Consider the following 14,044-nt stretch of genomic DNA (forward strand, 5'->3'; position numbering starts at 1 on the left):
ACACTGCTTACAACTGAATGAACAGACACACACAGACAGACATCCTCTGAGGTCTGAGACCAATTTCTTGACTTTTACTTATTTTCTTAAATTCATCTTTTTAACCCTCTAGGCCCCAGAGTTTATTTAGGAAAATATTAAGTTTGGATTTCAAGATTTCACAAGGCTGTAGCTTGCAAGTGGTGAGGGATAAATCTATGGTGTAAATAAGAAAAATATTCATAATAACCTAAAGTTTGTGATAGGAGTAAATTTACTCATCTAATTTGCATGTTGTGACATCACCAGGTGGCAGCCCCATTGGATTATGTGACTTTAGTAAAACTGAATTTGAAACATATAAAAAATATTTATTTCTGTACATTTACAGTCTGCCACACGGACACAGACACAGACACACACACACACACACACGGTGTTTCTCAACACCTGAAGATCCCTTCCTGTTCAGCTTTGAGCTGCGGGAGCCCCTGAAAGGGGAGTGGCTGTGCTCCAGTGAAACTCTTTTTTTCTCAGATATTTTGCTTAAAAACACACCCACAAATGACGTCAGGATTGAAACTGAGTGCGTTCGCCAAGTACCAAGCAGTAACAATATAGGGCAGTAGATTTAAAGATATGGGCTGTTTTAACTAGGAATGCTGCTTGTCGCAATAATGCGACTTCGGCGCTTTGACTACCTTAATCCGCCTCTGGAGGTCTGTGAGCTGGATTTTATGGGGAAATCACTTTCACTTCTCGGAAATTTAAACAGTTACTTAGCATTGTTCAGACATTGTATTGAAAAATAGCAATCTATAATGCATAACTTTTTAGTTGTAGCTCTGACCACATTGTATCAGTGTGTATTGTTATATACAAACATGCAAGATAGGAAATGCAAAAAGGTCGAGTGTATTTGCATTTGGCTTGATGTGCGTAGAGCTCTCTTGTTTGTCCTCAAACTCTCTTCATGCTATTGCCCTTCTTTTTTATGTTTATATGTCTCTCACCTGTGTGGATTGGCTGCTGCTGGTGTAGGCTACAGCAGTTCACCCATTAGCTTCAGATAAACAGTTTCTTCTGGATTTTGCCCCCAGGACATCTGATAGCACACAAAGAAGTTGATTGACCTGTACAGGCCGAAATAAATTGATATTGATAACCAGATGAATTGATTCAAGCCAAGGCAAACATGAAAAATGGTTAATTTGTGTGAGAAAGAGTCTAGGGTTCATATTTGTGACAAAATATCAATATCTGCAGCTCTTTACAGCTTCTGTAGTAGCTGACATTATAGCTCAATAGCATACTATTGCACGAGTAGACGCAGCTGAAATAGCCTACTTTCAGTTCTGTTGATTAGCCTACATATCGCCCAAATATTGGTACAATTCTTTCCCACTGGTCCGGCGGGTACACAACAACTCCCTGTTGGTATAGGCTCAGAGCCAGACACGCCCCCAGACTGCGGCTACCACTAGTCATAATGAAAGTGAAAGTTAGAAACTGTTTGGACGGACTGGACACGGTCTGATCATTTCTGCTGCAGGCAGCGAAAGACAGACACCATCTGAGCCGCTGTGTCATTTACAATAGAGGAGCGTGTCCGTCGGTGAGTTTTCAAGTGAAGCGTGAATAACCTGTCGACAAGTCCGCTGTCTTTCATTGGAAACACTGTAGGTTGTATGTTATCCGACATGTTTGTGAACTGTGTGGTCGTCGGTGACCTTAATTCGGTTACAGGTAGGCTATGGCAGCTCGGGTTTCTGTTGTCTCGCGTGTTGATTCTAATGCCTTGTTCGACGTTTTAAAACATAGTAAATTAAGATTTTGTGTGTCTAAATGAGTTTTGACTCTGCTTCCTACTTTGACGTGGCGCCTCGATCTAAACGGTGGTTTCTCAGTTGAACATTGAGAAAGAGGATATGGTGCAATGTGTCTCGAGCTGACTCTTGAAAATACTGTAGGCTATTACAGTCAAAGCGTTAGAGACGCACCAGGTCAGAATGGCGGACCCCGGAACTAAGCATATGTGTCCCGGTAGATTTCAATAGCTAAGACAAAATTGGTATCTGATCATAGACTCTTTTGTGTGAGTGTGTGTGAGTGTGACAAATGAGTGACGCAGTGGTTGCCATGTTGGAGTCCTAACTCTGAAAGCTGCACAGTTGTGTAGTATTGAAATGATCAATAGCTCACCCAGTGACATGTAGACGGCTCTTTGTGCAAGTGTTCTGACTTTAAAACGTGAGTTTTTTTTTTTTGTTTTTTTTTAACGCAAATTGGTCACAAGAACCTGCAAAATAAAAAAGCCAAAAATACCTTTGGGATATTTTACCAGCAGTGAAGTTTAACATCTCTGTCCTGGGAAGCCTGTTGTCCATCTGCCTTTTTTCTGTCAGCTGCACTAAAGAGGAAAAGATATAAACATAAATTCAGCTGCTCCCTATAGCACAGCTCATTGGAGATGTTAAGATGTCAGAATGTTCACACTGATCATTTCCAGACAGGAAGTGTGCACGCAGGTCAGAAGACCAGGGCCGAGTATTCGCAGGTGGAACCATTAACCATCATTTATAAATTGCTGTGGCCTGTTTCTTATCGTAACAACTCCGAGGTTAGGTTGACTTGTACTTTCAGCTGGCGTCTCATCACAGGATGTTCACAATGAAGAGGGAGAATTTCATGGATGAAATCCTGGATTTATGTCGTCTACAGGGAGCGCAGATGTTGCTCCTCCCCCTCCAAAATATTCAGGGAGGCGTCCGCCACCACACAGCTGTCTAGGATGGATTAGTCTATTGGGAAAACACAGAAAAAAATCCTGCTGTTATGCTCAACTTCCCTTACAGTTTCACTGTTTAATACCTTTGGAATTTCCACTCACCCACGAACACAAGTTCCTTAGGGGAGGTAGACTCCTCCTCCCTTATTGTGTTAATACATCACCATTTCAGCCACCAAATTTGGTTTCTACTTCGATCATGTGAGTGCCTTTGCAACCAGTTAAAGCAGAAGTAAGCGGAATGGTTAACATACGTCTTAAATCAGGGGTGGGCAATTATTTTTTCCAGAGGGCCACACTGACTCCGATAAATTGAGTGAAGGGCCACACGATTCGAAATCAAATTGAAACATCAAATATTTATTGCTGAATTATATATAATTATATATTAGCCTATAACTACATATGTTTGGTGGAATTGATTGCATTACAACAGGCTGACAGCCCACAATCCATGTAATCACATTTTCAACTTATATCCATCACAGATCACTGAACATGCTGTATTATGATATAAATATGGACTCAAGGCAGATTGTTTTATCAAAACTTACTGACCATAAATGACTGCACCAATTAATAATGTTCACAGACACCTGAATATTATAATTAAGCACTCAGATCCTTTTCAGTTCTGATTCAGTGAGACTGTTCTATTTGTATGTAGATAACCTTTTATTTATGAAGAAACACAATACTCATTTGCTGCTGCCTAACAACACCAACATGAAAAAAAAAGACTGATTTGATTACAAGCGTAGCCATTGGTGGATGGAGGCTTCAGACGCACGTGGCTACAATCAGTCATATGGTCGATCACGTCAGCAAACCCAGCGATTTAATCACAGTTTGCTAAACCTTAGTGTTTGGGAAATAATAATTAGGTGCCGTGATGGGGCTTTGTAACCGTCAGCAGTTATGATTCGGCTGACGGAGGGTTGTGAAACACCGGCCCGGTTCCGCGGTCAGAAACTCCGCTGTGGAGAAAAGCTGCAGCAGAGCGGCTGCTCTCCCTCCTCCGTCGGAGCTCCGGTGTCAGACAGAGAAAGAGACTGAGCAGCCGTTCATCTCTGTCTTCTACCTGGAGGAGGTTACTTTGTTACTTTCTGTCTGCGATGTGCAGGCTCCTGTTCTAACAGGGCTGTCACTGTTTCAAACAGCTGATTAGTGCGCATCAACGTAATAAAAGCAGTCGGGTCATAATAGCACTTCGTCTCGCACTTCGGCTCGCGGGCCGGATTGAGACGGCATGCGGGCCGGGTCTGGCCCGCGGGCCGTAAAATGCCCATGTATGTCTTAAATAGTTATATCTTCTGACAGCAATCACTTATGTAGAGTGTTTGGTCCAAAACATGGGTCTGTCAGTCACTCTGCTGTAAGCAGAGGAGAAAACTTTCCTTGTATCCTACAACCTTTATCCAATGAGGAGAGAGAACAGCATAAAGGGGCGGTCCTCTGTGTGTGCAGCCAAGGGATGCGCGTGAATGTGGTGACGTAGGGACGAGGGCGGGGACTGCTAACTCCATCCTCTGACAGGAAGTTAGCCAAAACCACCGGATCGCTTACTTCTGCTTTAAGGAAATGACAGGAGGAAGATGTGGCTGTAATTTATGCAGAAGTTATTGACATTTTGGGCAAGAGAACAGAGGTCCCACATCTGAGGGGTCAAAATAAACAAAGACAACAAGTAGCCTATCATGAGTAATATTGTGCAGAGATAAAGATGTGATTACAGGACAAAAGAGACACAGGGAGCAAGTCTCAAGCTCAAGTCACTCTGTGCTGAACAGAAAGAAAAACTACAAAGAAACGCAGGGTTCAACTGTGAGGATATTACCTAAAACTTGGAAACACTAAAGGCTGTATTTGTTATGTTTGGTTTCTCTAACTTACAGAAGCAAACTCACATGGATTTGGACTAATTAGTGTCTGTTCCATGAAGCAAACAGACCAATACATGTCTTTTATTTGCATTGACATTATAGTGCAAAGCAGCACTTACAACCACCAATGTTTTATAGATAAGATTTTATAGATAATATGAAACCAGGCCATCATTTGAGACAAGGCGCCGAAATGAGCTCAAGCTATAAAAAGTTATGATGTTTGAGAACTGGTCTATCAGTGAATATCTGGTTCTTGTATGAACGTTCCTGGGAAAATAAATAAAATAAATGAATTCAGGAGCAGAACGATATATAGCCTACCCTTCTTCTTTTTGGCTCTCTGCTTAGAAAGAACCTCATTTCATGTCATTTTCAGGAAGAGTGTGACCGTTATCTGTGAGAGCTGCATGGTTCCCACAGAGCTGACAGTCCAAAAAGGAAATTACAGATTAGTTTACAGACTTTGTGCCAATACAAACACCACAGCACATCCTGCCAATTCAAAAATTGAAAGAGAATCACCGAATTAGAGGATAATCAAGAAACATACCAGATGTTGCACGCAGCTTTGCAGCACTCAGGTTTCCATTTTACTTCTCTATTGTAAGTCCAGCCAGGTAGGACCTATTTTCATTACTTTGTGATTGCTGGAGGCAAACAAACCACTCCTGATAGCCACAGAAACCTGTTCCTTTATCTATATTTTGCTTCTTTAATTTTTTTTTTTTTTTTTACTGTACCTTGATCAAACAGTAAACATTTGATATTGCTGTACGAAACAGTCCTTCACAATTGCAGAGGAGAAAACATAACTTATATCGGATAAAATGACAAAATTAGAAACTATTTAGTAATTCTTATTATCTGTGAGTAAGAACAGCTGAAAGCCCTTCCTACTGACTCATAAACTGTTCATGTGGCGTGTGCTTGCATGCGAGGAGCAGATCCCCTCTGCTAACTTAATTGATCTTTGTGTTTTGTCTTTGCATGTACTTCCTTAGTTTTTGCATTGCAAATTGTAAAGTTAATTTGACTTTTGTTTATAGAACTAAGTGTGTATTTATACCACGATAGTTAAATGTGAATTAATGTAAGGCCAAATAAGAGACTACGTTTGGTGCATGTGCAAATTTAAAGGGATAGTTCACTCAAAATTGAAATTTCAGTTGAGTTACAGCGGGGCTCCCCATATGACGGTTGCAAATGGATACCACTTTTCTTCGTAACAAAAAGACACACCAAAAAACATCCAAATACCTCCATGCTGCTCGTATGTAATGTCCCTCTTGTATTGAAGCCCCGAAATGCGAAATTGTTCCGAAAAAAATTAAATAAGTCTATATTTCAAGCTTGTTTGTAGCGGAAGCTCCTCTTCCTGGTCCGTCCAAATCTCACGAGATTTGCGCCGGCGTCAGTGCGATTACTGTTAACTGAGTCACAGTCTGAGTCACAGTCAACTCTATCACTCTATCAATTAGTCAGTCATGGACATGTGTGCTCAAGTAAGTGGCTCATTCATGTTCAATAATATTAAAGTGTAAGATCAGTCAAGTAATAGTTTTACATGAAAACTCACTATACAGTAACAAACTGTCAATGTGACCTGCCCAAATGGTGCGGCCTTTGAGAATGATTGGAGTGAATGTGATTGGTCATTATATTCACCAGCAGTTAACACACTGGCCTCTAATGCACAGTTCACATTTCATCTGTCATTTCAGGTAAATGAACATGGCCTCCATTGGTATCTGCATCCTTATTATCATCTCTCTCATTGCCTTGAATGCAAAGGCTGGTACGTTCTACTATCATTTGAGATTTTCAAGTATGAAATGCTGCTTCCTGCTAATGTAATCTGTCGTCTCTCTTTTCAATGTTGTGTGCAGCTTTTCTTACAGTGAAATGCACGACTGAAGTTGTGGGGCAGTACGGCCAGCAGTCTCTGCTGAAGTGTATGGTCCAAACCATAGACAAGGACACAACTATTCGTGCGGTCGCATGGAAGAAAATTGGAGGAGTCAAGAATGCCTTGCTGGTTTTTCATGACGGCAAAATGAAACTGCAGCCGGGCTATGAGTTTGCTGAACAATCCTGGGATGAAAAGAACATGAATGTGTCCCTGCGCATCGCCAACACAAAGGTGGCAGATGCCGGAGGTTATGAGTGCATGGTGGTGACAGACAGCGGTGAAGGCTCCGCCGAGGTCCACCTCAGAGTCGTAGGTGAGGGAATTTAGCCATAGAAAGATGATCTGTTTCAGACAAGATAACGTGAGAACTAATCCCTGCAAACACATTTCAAAACATTATCTTGATTAAAGTTATCTTTGTTTCTTAGATAGATAGATAGATAGATAGATAGATAGATAGATAGATAGATAGATAGATAGATAGATAGATAGATAGATAGATAGATAGATAGATAGATAGATAGATAGATAGATAGATAGATAGATAGATAGATAGATAGATAGATATATAGATAGATGCACTAAATTATGACCTTGATAGTGGAAAAAGTTAAGAATTCAAGGGACTTTCCTGGCCATGAAGATTGGTATTCCCCCCTGAATTTGCTTACTTTCACTTTCATTGTGACAAATAATCAAATGAAGAGGATATCATCTTGTGTAGCCAGTTCAGTATTTGTCTTGCTTAGCACATTACACATCATTGTTCGTCATAATGATCCCGAATGCTTTCCATTTTGTCTATGCAGCCAAATACAGGGCACCAGTTATAAACTCCAGCCCCAAGGAAATCACTCCAAACTCAGGTGGTACCTTGACGTGTGACACTGTTGGTGGCTACCCACAAGGATCTATTCACTGGTTCGACGAGTTCGGCTCCGACTGGACCCCAAGCGCTAAAATGGAGGCACAAGAAACAGAAGATGGTCTTTTCCACCTCTCCAGCGAGTTGCCTTTGAAGGGAGGATCCACTTTCTCCAAGTATACCTGTCAAGTGCGCAATGCCAGTGGAGGCAAAGAAGCTGAGAGCACAATTGACATAGAGCCAGAAGCATCAGGTATACAATGTTGAACACCACACCTGACACTTTCAAAGCCTTTTGTCTCAACCGGTTAAACTAAGAGAATCAAGGAAATGAAAAAATACATAATTACACAGGCTTTGTAAATGTTGGACCACAATACAGCAAGGACTCCCCCACAGGAATTACAGTCCAATCTAGTTTGGAGGTATTGTGGAGACAGGGAACGATTTTCTTCCTCCATGTATTTACAGTTTGTTTATAACCACAGAAAACCATCATACGTGTGGTTGTTGTTTTGGCACACCAGTTCGTCAGGCTTCAGCATGTTTTTGAATCTGACCATGTATCTTTCACAAAAATTCAAAACATGGCTTCTAAAAAAAAAAAAAAACATGTCTGATAGGGTGGATGTTGCTTTTTGAGCCCTGTTCAGTTCCACTGATGGGAAACAGCTGCCACTGTAAAGAACTTTTACCATCATTATCAAAGTTACTTATCACACTGTTGTGCTATGCTGTTTGCCTTGCAAAGTGCTCAGGTTCTCCAATCTCAACAAACATTTTCCCTTCGAGTTCATTGCCCATCTGGAGTAAAGTGAAAGTGAATGCAGATTAGGGTTACACTGGGAATGTCCCACCAATGTGTTCATATCTCTGTTTCATATCTCTTTTGGTTTCGACATTAAGTATTAGAGCATTAAATCTTTATTATTCAATTTCATTCATTCAGGGCTCGGAAGGGAAGAAACAAAGCAACGAACCACCCATATAGTCGCTGCTGTGGTGGTCATTGGATCGCTGATTGTTGGACTGCTGTTGGCGATATACCTTCATAAAAGGCGAAGTCAAAGTGAGTACCAGCACAGACCTTCATTTTGGTCAGAATGAGTTTGTATCTTTTTGTGTAATGACACAGATGGACAAGTACATCACAGTTACACAGTTACATACACAGTTGACAGTTGTTGCTGGTTAATGTAGGTGTTACTGTTTATTCCAAGGAAACATCAAGACCACACAGCAGAAAACTTTAAACATCTGTCTGCCCCCTAATACCCTTTACAAGACTTATGTGCCAACATTAATTTTCTTACAAAAGAAAGAAAGAGGGGCGGTGTGGCGCAGTGGTTAAAGCGGCCGCCCCATGTAGAGGCTACAGTCCTCAACGTAGGCATCCCCGGGTTGGAATCCCGCATCGGGCGGACCTTTCCTGCATGTCATTCCCCCTCTCTCTGCCTCCCCCTTTCCTGTCTATCTCACTACGTACTATCAAATAAAGGCAAAAAAAGAGCCAAAAAATATACTTTCAAAAAAAACAAAGACAGAGAGAAAAACTTGAACTGTGTCAGTAAACCCTTGTTCTGTGGCACTTGACAGACAAAAGCAACAACACTGTTGAGCCTGATGTAAAAAAAAAAATCACTCTAGTATTCCTGAATAAACTTTAACTGTGATAAGCAGTACTACAGTAAAAGTTGCCCTGTTGCTGCATTACTGGACCACAATTACTGTGGTGTTTGTTTGATGATGACATGGATTTCACCTTCTGATGTGATGATTGACTAAGAACTCTCTCGAACATTGACTCATTTCTTGTAAACATAAGGCTCTGAAAGGAAAGGAAACTGACAATGGGGCAAGACTGAGCTTGAAAAACCTGATAAATTGGTTAGTGGCCATGTTTCATGTTGGCACAGTGAATTTTCATTGTTACGTTTGATCAAGCTGTTTAAGTACCGTAATTACTTTGCCTCCTTGAACAATGGGTCACGTGGTGGCCAGAAGCACAGAAGAAAGTAAAATGAATACAAACTAACTTGAATGACTTAATGAAATGGAGCAAACCAAACTGGTAAGGCAACACAACTAAAGGTGGATGGAGCCAGACAAAACAAACAAGGGAAACAAATAGAAGTCCATCAAACCAACCAGGACGCAAGATATTTTAAAATAAAATAGTGAACATGAACAACGCACACAAAACATGAGGAACTCAACCTGCAGACCTCAATTACAGGAAGACAGCTGTGTTGTAACTGAAGTGAGCATAAGTAGATATTTGCAGTGAGTGTCCACTCACTGTCATGATGTATCATTGTATTTGCAGACGCCCGGAGGCCCTCCACAGCGCCTCTTATGGGTACGTCCATCTTGGACAAATGAATGCTGCTGTTTTTGTGCAAATGTTGCATGAGGGACTCACTGTCTTTAAACATAATGAAGCTTTTCTATACAGATTCTTCCGTTTATCAACCATCTGAGGCTGCTACTAAACATCTGCTTCAAACCTGATTTGTGACTAGCGTTCGATGATTCATCAGAATTTAGCTAGCTTAAAATCAACAGTAAGGGTCTTACAAGTTCATCACTGGTTTTTTTTGTTTGTTTTTTTACTGATGAATGTTATTGAACATCTCTTCAGGCTTTTTCAATCTTTCAATCCTGTTTGAACTGCGTTCATGTTTGAACATGTTCATCACTAACTGGGAACCTGCAGTATCTCTCCATAATAACAGGGTATCTTAATATGCTGGGATTACTCTTACTTTAACCATGCCTTTGTAACTCGGGCAGAATGCTCTGTATTTCTCCATGACGTGGCGGCAAACTGGGCTTGGATAATAACCAACAGTATTTGAATCATAGTAGATTCTTACTCATGATGACTGTGCTTGGACATCATGAACTTGCTTAATATGGTGATGGTTTCCCAGTTACCCATTTAATCTACAATATAAAAATACATACTAATGATTATTTATTTTGTTCCAGATACCCACCAAGAAGTTTGCAGTTGTGAATTAGAAGGTGAGGAAGTTATGTCTAAATCGCACTATTCTGATGCACTGTGTCTAAATGATGGAACTTTGTTTCATTGCTGTGTTGACTCCTTCAGATTTAATTCAGGCTTTGATATTCAATCTTTTTACAGATCATCAGCACACAGCGGAAGAGGTCTAAGGTGATTATCATGCTCCAAACGGTTAGTTTCACCTCCATGTTATCATGTGTGTATTGACAATAATATAAAAAGACAACAAATATCTAAAAAACATCTGTCTCTCTTCTCTCAATCACCCTCTGCAGGAGACACTGCCTGTCACATGAAAATGCAAACTTTCTGGCAGCCTCTGAAATCAGCACTTCCTTGTTTGCTATTTTGCTCTGTCATCGTGCTTCTCCTACTTCAAATAACTTGTATAAATGTGATTCATCCACGGAAATGTGAGATCTTCACTTGTGAACTTCCTGAGTAAACACTTTTATATCAAGTGTGAACATAGAAAAATATTTTTATAATTGTCAGGGGTCAAGCTACTACACCAGGAGCAAAATCACTAAAAACTAAAAGAGACTGGGAGTAGTTGGGCACTGATGGCTCGTCTGTGTTTGTCATTGAGGTACGTACTTGTTCAACCTACAGTACATAGTGATGCAGCTTGGAAGCTGTAATCTTTCTTCTTACTTCCTATTATATCAGTACCTCAAATGATATATGGATACATATTTTAGGAAGAAAGTGTGTGTGTAAGCACACTCCCAGCTAGTCTTGTGCTCCCTGAGTGTGTGGCTGGTGTTTTGACTCTAACTTTGTATGTACACTCTACACAAATTTGGTAATTTGGCTACGTTTTGTGATGGTGTCAAAAGGTAACACTGACTTTCCTCCCATTGCCTGTGACACTCGGATACAGACTCATGTGGTCATAAAATCTGAAAAGTCCCAGTGATAAGGAAATGCTTCTCAAAGAGGGAGTTGGTATTATTCACTAAATGGCAGCTCAACGAATGTCAGAGGATTTGACATTTAAAAATAATGGAGCATATCACTTGCCTTACATTAACTGTACATGTACCATGTCAAGTTTTTTGAGCTCAGTCTGACATTTGATGTACTCTCACTCTCAACATTCAACCCCCGCTAATTTCATATCCTTTTTCTAACCACCGAGACAGTTTGAGACCATTCGCCATATTGATACTGGTTGTACTTCCCTATGTCATATGATCTCCATTTGTCATTGACTGGCACTGTGAGAGCTTATGTAACAGTTGGCTTCAGTATGCAAGTTTATTGACCAAGCAGCACTTAATCCCCTGAGGTCCATTTTTTTTTTTTTTTTCATTCTTCATTTTGTCTGAAAGCAGAGCAGTGGGTAGCTATACTTTTTTTAAAGCCTTTATTTGATAGGACAGTGAAGAGAGCTAGGAAAGAGACTGGGGGAATGACATGCGGTAAAGATCGTCACAGTTGGGAGTCGAACTGGCGATCAGCGTTTCAGGCCATGCCAACATGGGAAGTGCTCAGACAAGAGCACTGTGCTTTTAACCACTCAGGAACAAGGTTTATGGTAAAAGATGTGCTTGGTAATGGCGCAGGACACTAGAAGATTTTTTTTTAAACCCCATGCGTGTGCCAAAAGATTGTCACGTACGCCAACAACACCTTATCAGCAGTGAATCATAAATAATACTGGTATTGTAACATGCAGTTGCGGGAGTTAATCATTGACAGGATGGAGAAAACAAAACCAGGAAGAACATTGAAGTTGTTTTAATTTTTATATTTACTGTGCTAGTGTAAAACCTTTAAAGACACCATAATATGACCCAGTGAGCACTATTTTGTACATTTGTACAGTTTTGTTTTTTTGTAATAATGAGTTTTAATTCTGAATCATGCATCTGGTCAACTTTTCTCAATCACTGAGTTATCCCTTCAGATTAATGTTTCACATCAATGTATGTTTTAATCACTGTGTTTGTTGATTTTTAATGAGCATGTACACTGAACTTTGATCTGTGACTGTTTTGTGATAAAAAAATAGATAAAAAAAACAGGAAATGAAAAAAAAACAGCGATCTCTTGTGCTGTCGTCTGTTTGGACTTAACTGTGAGAACCTGTTAAGCCCACTGCTCCTCTCCCTGATGTTGACTGTTTTTAACAAGAGGCACTTCCTGGTGAGCTCATCTGATAACAGTGGTATATCACCACACAGCATCTGTTTGTGTTCTCTATGCTGGTGAACAGAGTCACCCTTGTTCCTGTTCCTCTTTGTTGGAAATTGTCGTATTTGTGAATAAAAGCAGAGACGCTAAAAATTAGTATATAAGTAATGGCCTACTAATCATGTTCATAAAATCCTGTGTAAATGATTAATGGTGGACAATGGTTACATCTGTAACTGTGACTTCAAATAAGCCTTTGAATCTGAATCATGTCTTGTCCTACTATTCAGTATGATATTGATCTTGCTTATCCTTTATACGGTAAGTCAAATAAATGATGTCATGTTATCACTTTTATTATCACTTTTATTAAAGTGGATATTGCACAATCCAGATCATAAATGGTTCTCTACTCTGCCAGCTCTTGGACAAATAGTCTCGTGGCACTTGGCTTTGTTTGCTGAATTTCTTTCTTTCATGTTACTAATTGAGACGATGCTGAATTTAACTTTGATAGACCAGTAGTGAAAATTATTCTCTACTCACAGGCAAAGATGAGGGCTGACAGAGACTTAAATTATGCAAAATTTGCAAAACTTGACAGAACATTTGTTCAACATCTTGATGTACTATGGTCTGAAAACTAACTACAGAGATGTCTGAGATTCACAACAGAGATTATACTGCATAATTAGTTATTGCAGTTTAAATAATGGTGCCTAGTTCAAATGAACCTATAGTCTAACTCCCTTTATGATGGTAATCATTTCATACGATTTTATTGAAATTACTTTAGAGAGGTGTTGATGGATAAAATAATAGAGCTAACTAGAAACAATATAACTAACCACCAACTTAAAGTCAAATCAGCACCTCCCTGAGACAATTTCAACACATCATGAAGGGAGGATTTGTTGCAAGACTGCTGTTTCTGACTGTTGTGCAGGGTTAGCAACTGAAAAACAGTATCACTAACGTTTAAGCCATTTCTCCTATCTGTCACCACTAAAACATTTACTTTAATTTAGATTAATCATTGCCACAGGCATTCCTTGAAGCCACCCAGAATCAACAGAGTATTGCATTTCAAAATCGACTCTAAAAATGAAAATGAAAATACATGTCCATGTTTTTATTGTTGGACCTGTGTGTGAAAATTTGTCGAAAGGGTTTTCACAAGAGACACTTTTTTCAACATACTCTTCTACATTCACTTTACAAAGATGAATTAAAGGCTTTACAGTATGAGTCCTTCAGTATAAACCTAACTGCAGTGAGACAGACAGCAGCCAGTAAGCTAAAGCCAAGATAAGGTGAGATATTTCTTTAATCATCCCACGATGGGGGAATTTCCAGTACTGAAGCAGTCGACATCAATGGAAATAATTAGTGCTAAACAATAAATACAAAGCAATAAAATGATAGTATTTGAAGAGTTCATTTGCAA

The 14,044-nt window shown here is 39.9% G+C and overlaps 1 protein-coding gene across 2 annotated transcripts; it reads left to right on the forward strand.

Annotated features, from left to right (window-relative positions):
* The first annotated feature begins 1,477 nt into the window (after positions 1-1,477).
* Positions 1,478-12,931, forward strand: LOC146991562 (CD276 antigen). Of its 2 annotated transcripts, XM_085774522.1 has the most exons (9): positions 1,478-1,594; positions 6,375-6,448; positions 6,540-6,875; positions 7,372-7,680; positions 8,377-8,496; positions 9,754-9,786; positions 10,419-10,454; positions 10,579-10,629; positions 10,734-12,931. In XM_085774522.1, the coding sequence occupies exons 2-8, from the start codon at positions 6,379-6,381 to the stop codon at positions 10,605-10,607; spliced, it is 933 nt and encodes a 310-aa protein (XP_085630648.1). In that variant the 5' UTR covers positions 1,478-1,594; positions 6,375-6,378; the 3' UTR covers positions 10,608-10,629; positions 10,734-12,931. The 2 variants fall into 2 exon arrangements, with proteins under 2 accessions (XP_085630648.1, XP_085630656.1); XM_085774530.1 differs by lacking the exon at positions 9,754-9,786 and having other exon boundaries at positions 1,479-1,594.
* The last annotated feature ends 1,113 nt before the right edge of the window (positions 12,932-14,044 follow it).

Source organism: Trachurus japonicus, chromosome 1 (genome assembly GCF_045865225.1).
Source record: "Trachurus japonicus isolate A0001 chromosome 1, Traja_1.0".
NCBI lineage: Eukaryota > Metazoa > Chordata > Actinopteri > Carangiformes > Carangidae > Trachurus > Trachurus japonicus.

What these genes read in the sequence shown, in the direction of transcription:
- LOC146991562 (XM_085774522.1), top strand. Translation starts at nt 6,379, where the DNA reads ATGAACATGGCCTCCATTGGTATCTGCATCCTTATTATCATCTCTCTC. An exon ending in TCATAAAAGGCGAAGTCAAA is followed by an intron (nt 8,497 to 9,753) that starts GTGAGTACCAGC and finishes TTGTATTTGCAG; the next exon opens with ACGCCCGGAGGCCCTCCACA. An exon ending in CTCCACAGCGCCTCTTATGG is followed by an intron (nt 9,787 to 10,418) that starts GTACGTCCATCT and finishes ATTTTGTTCCAG; the next exon opens with ATACCCACCAAGAAGTTTGC.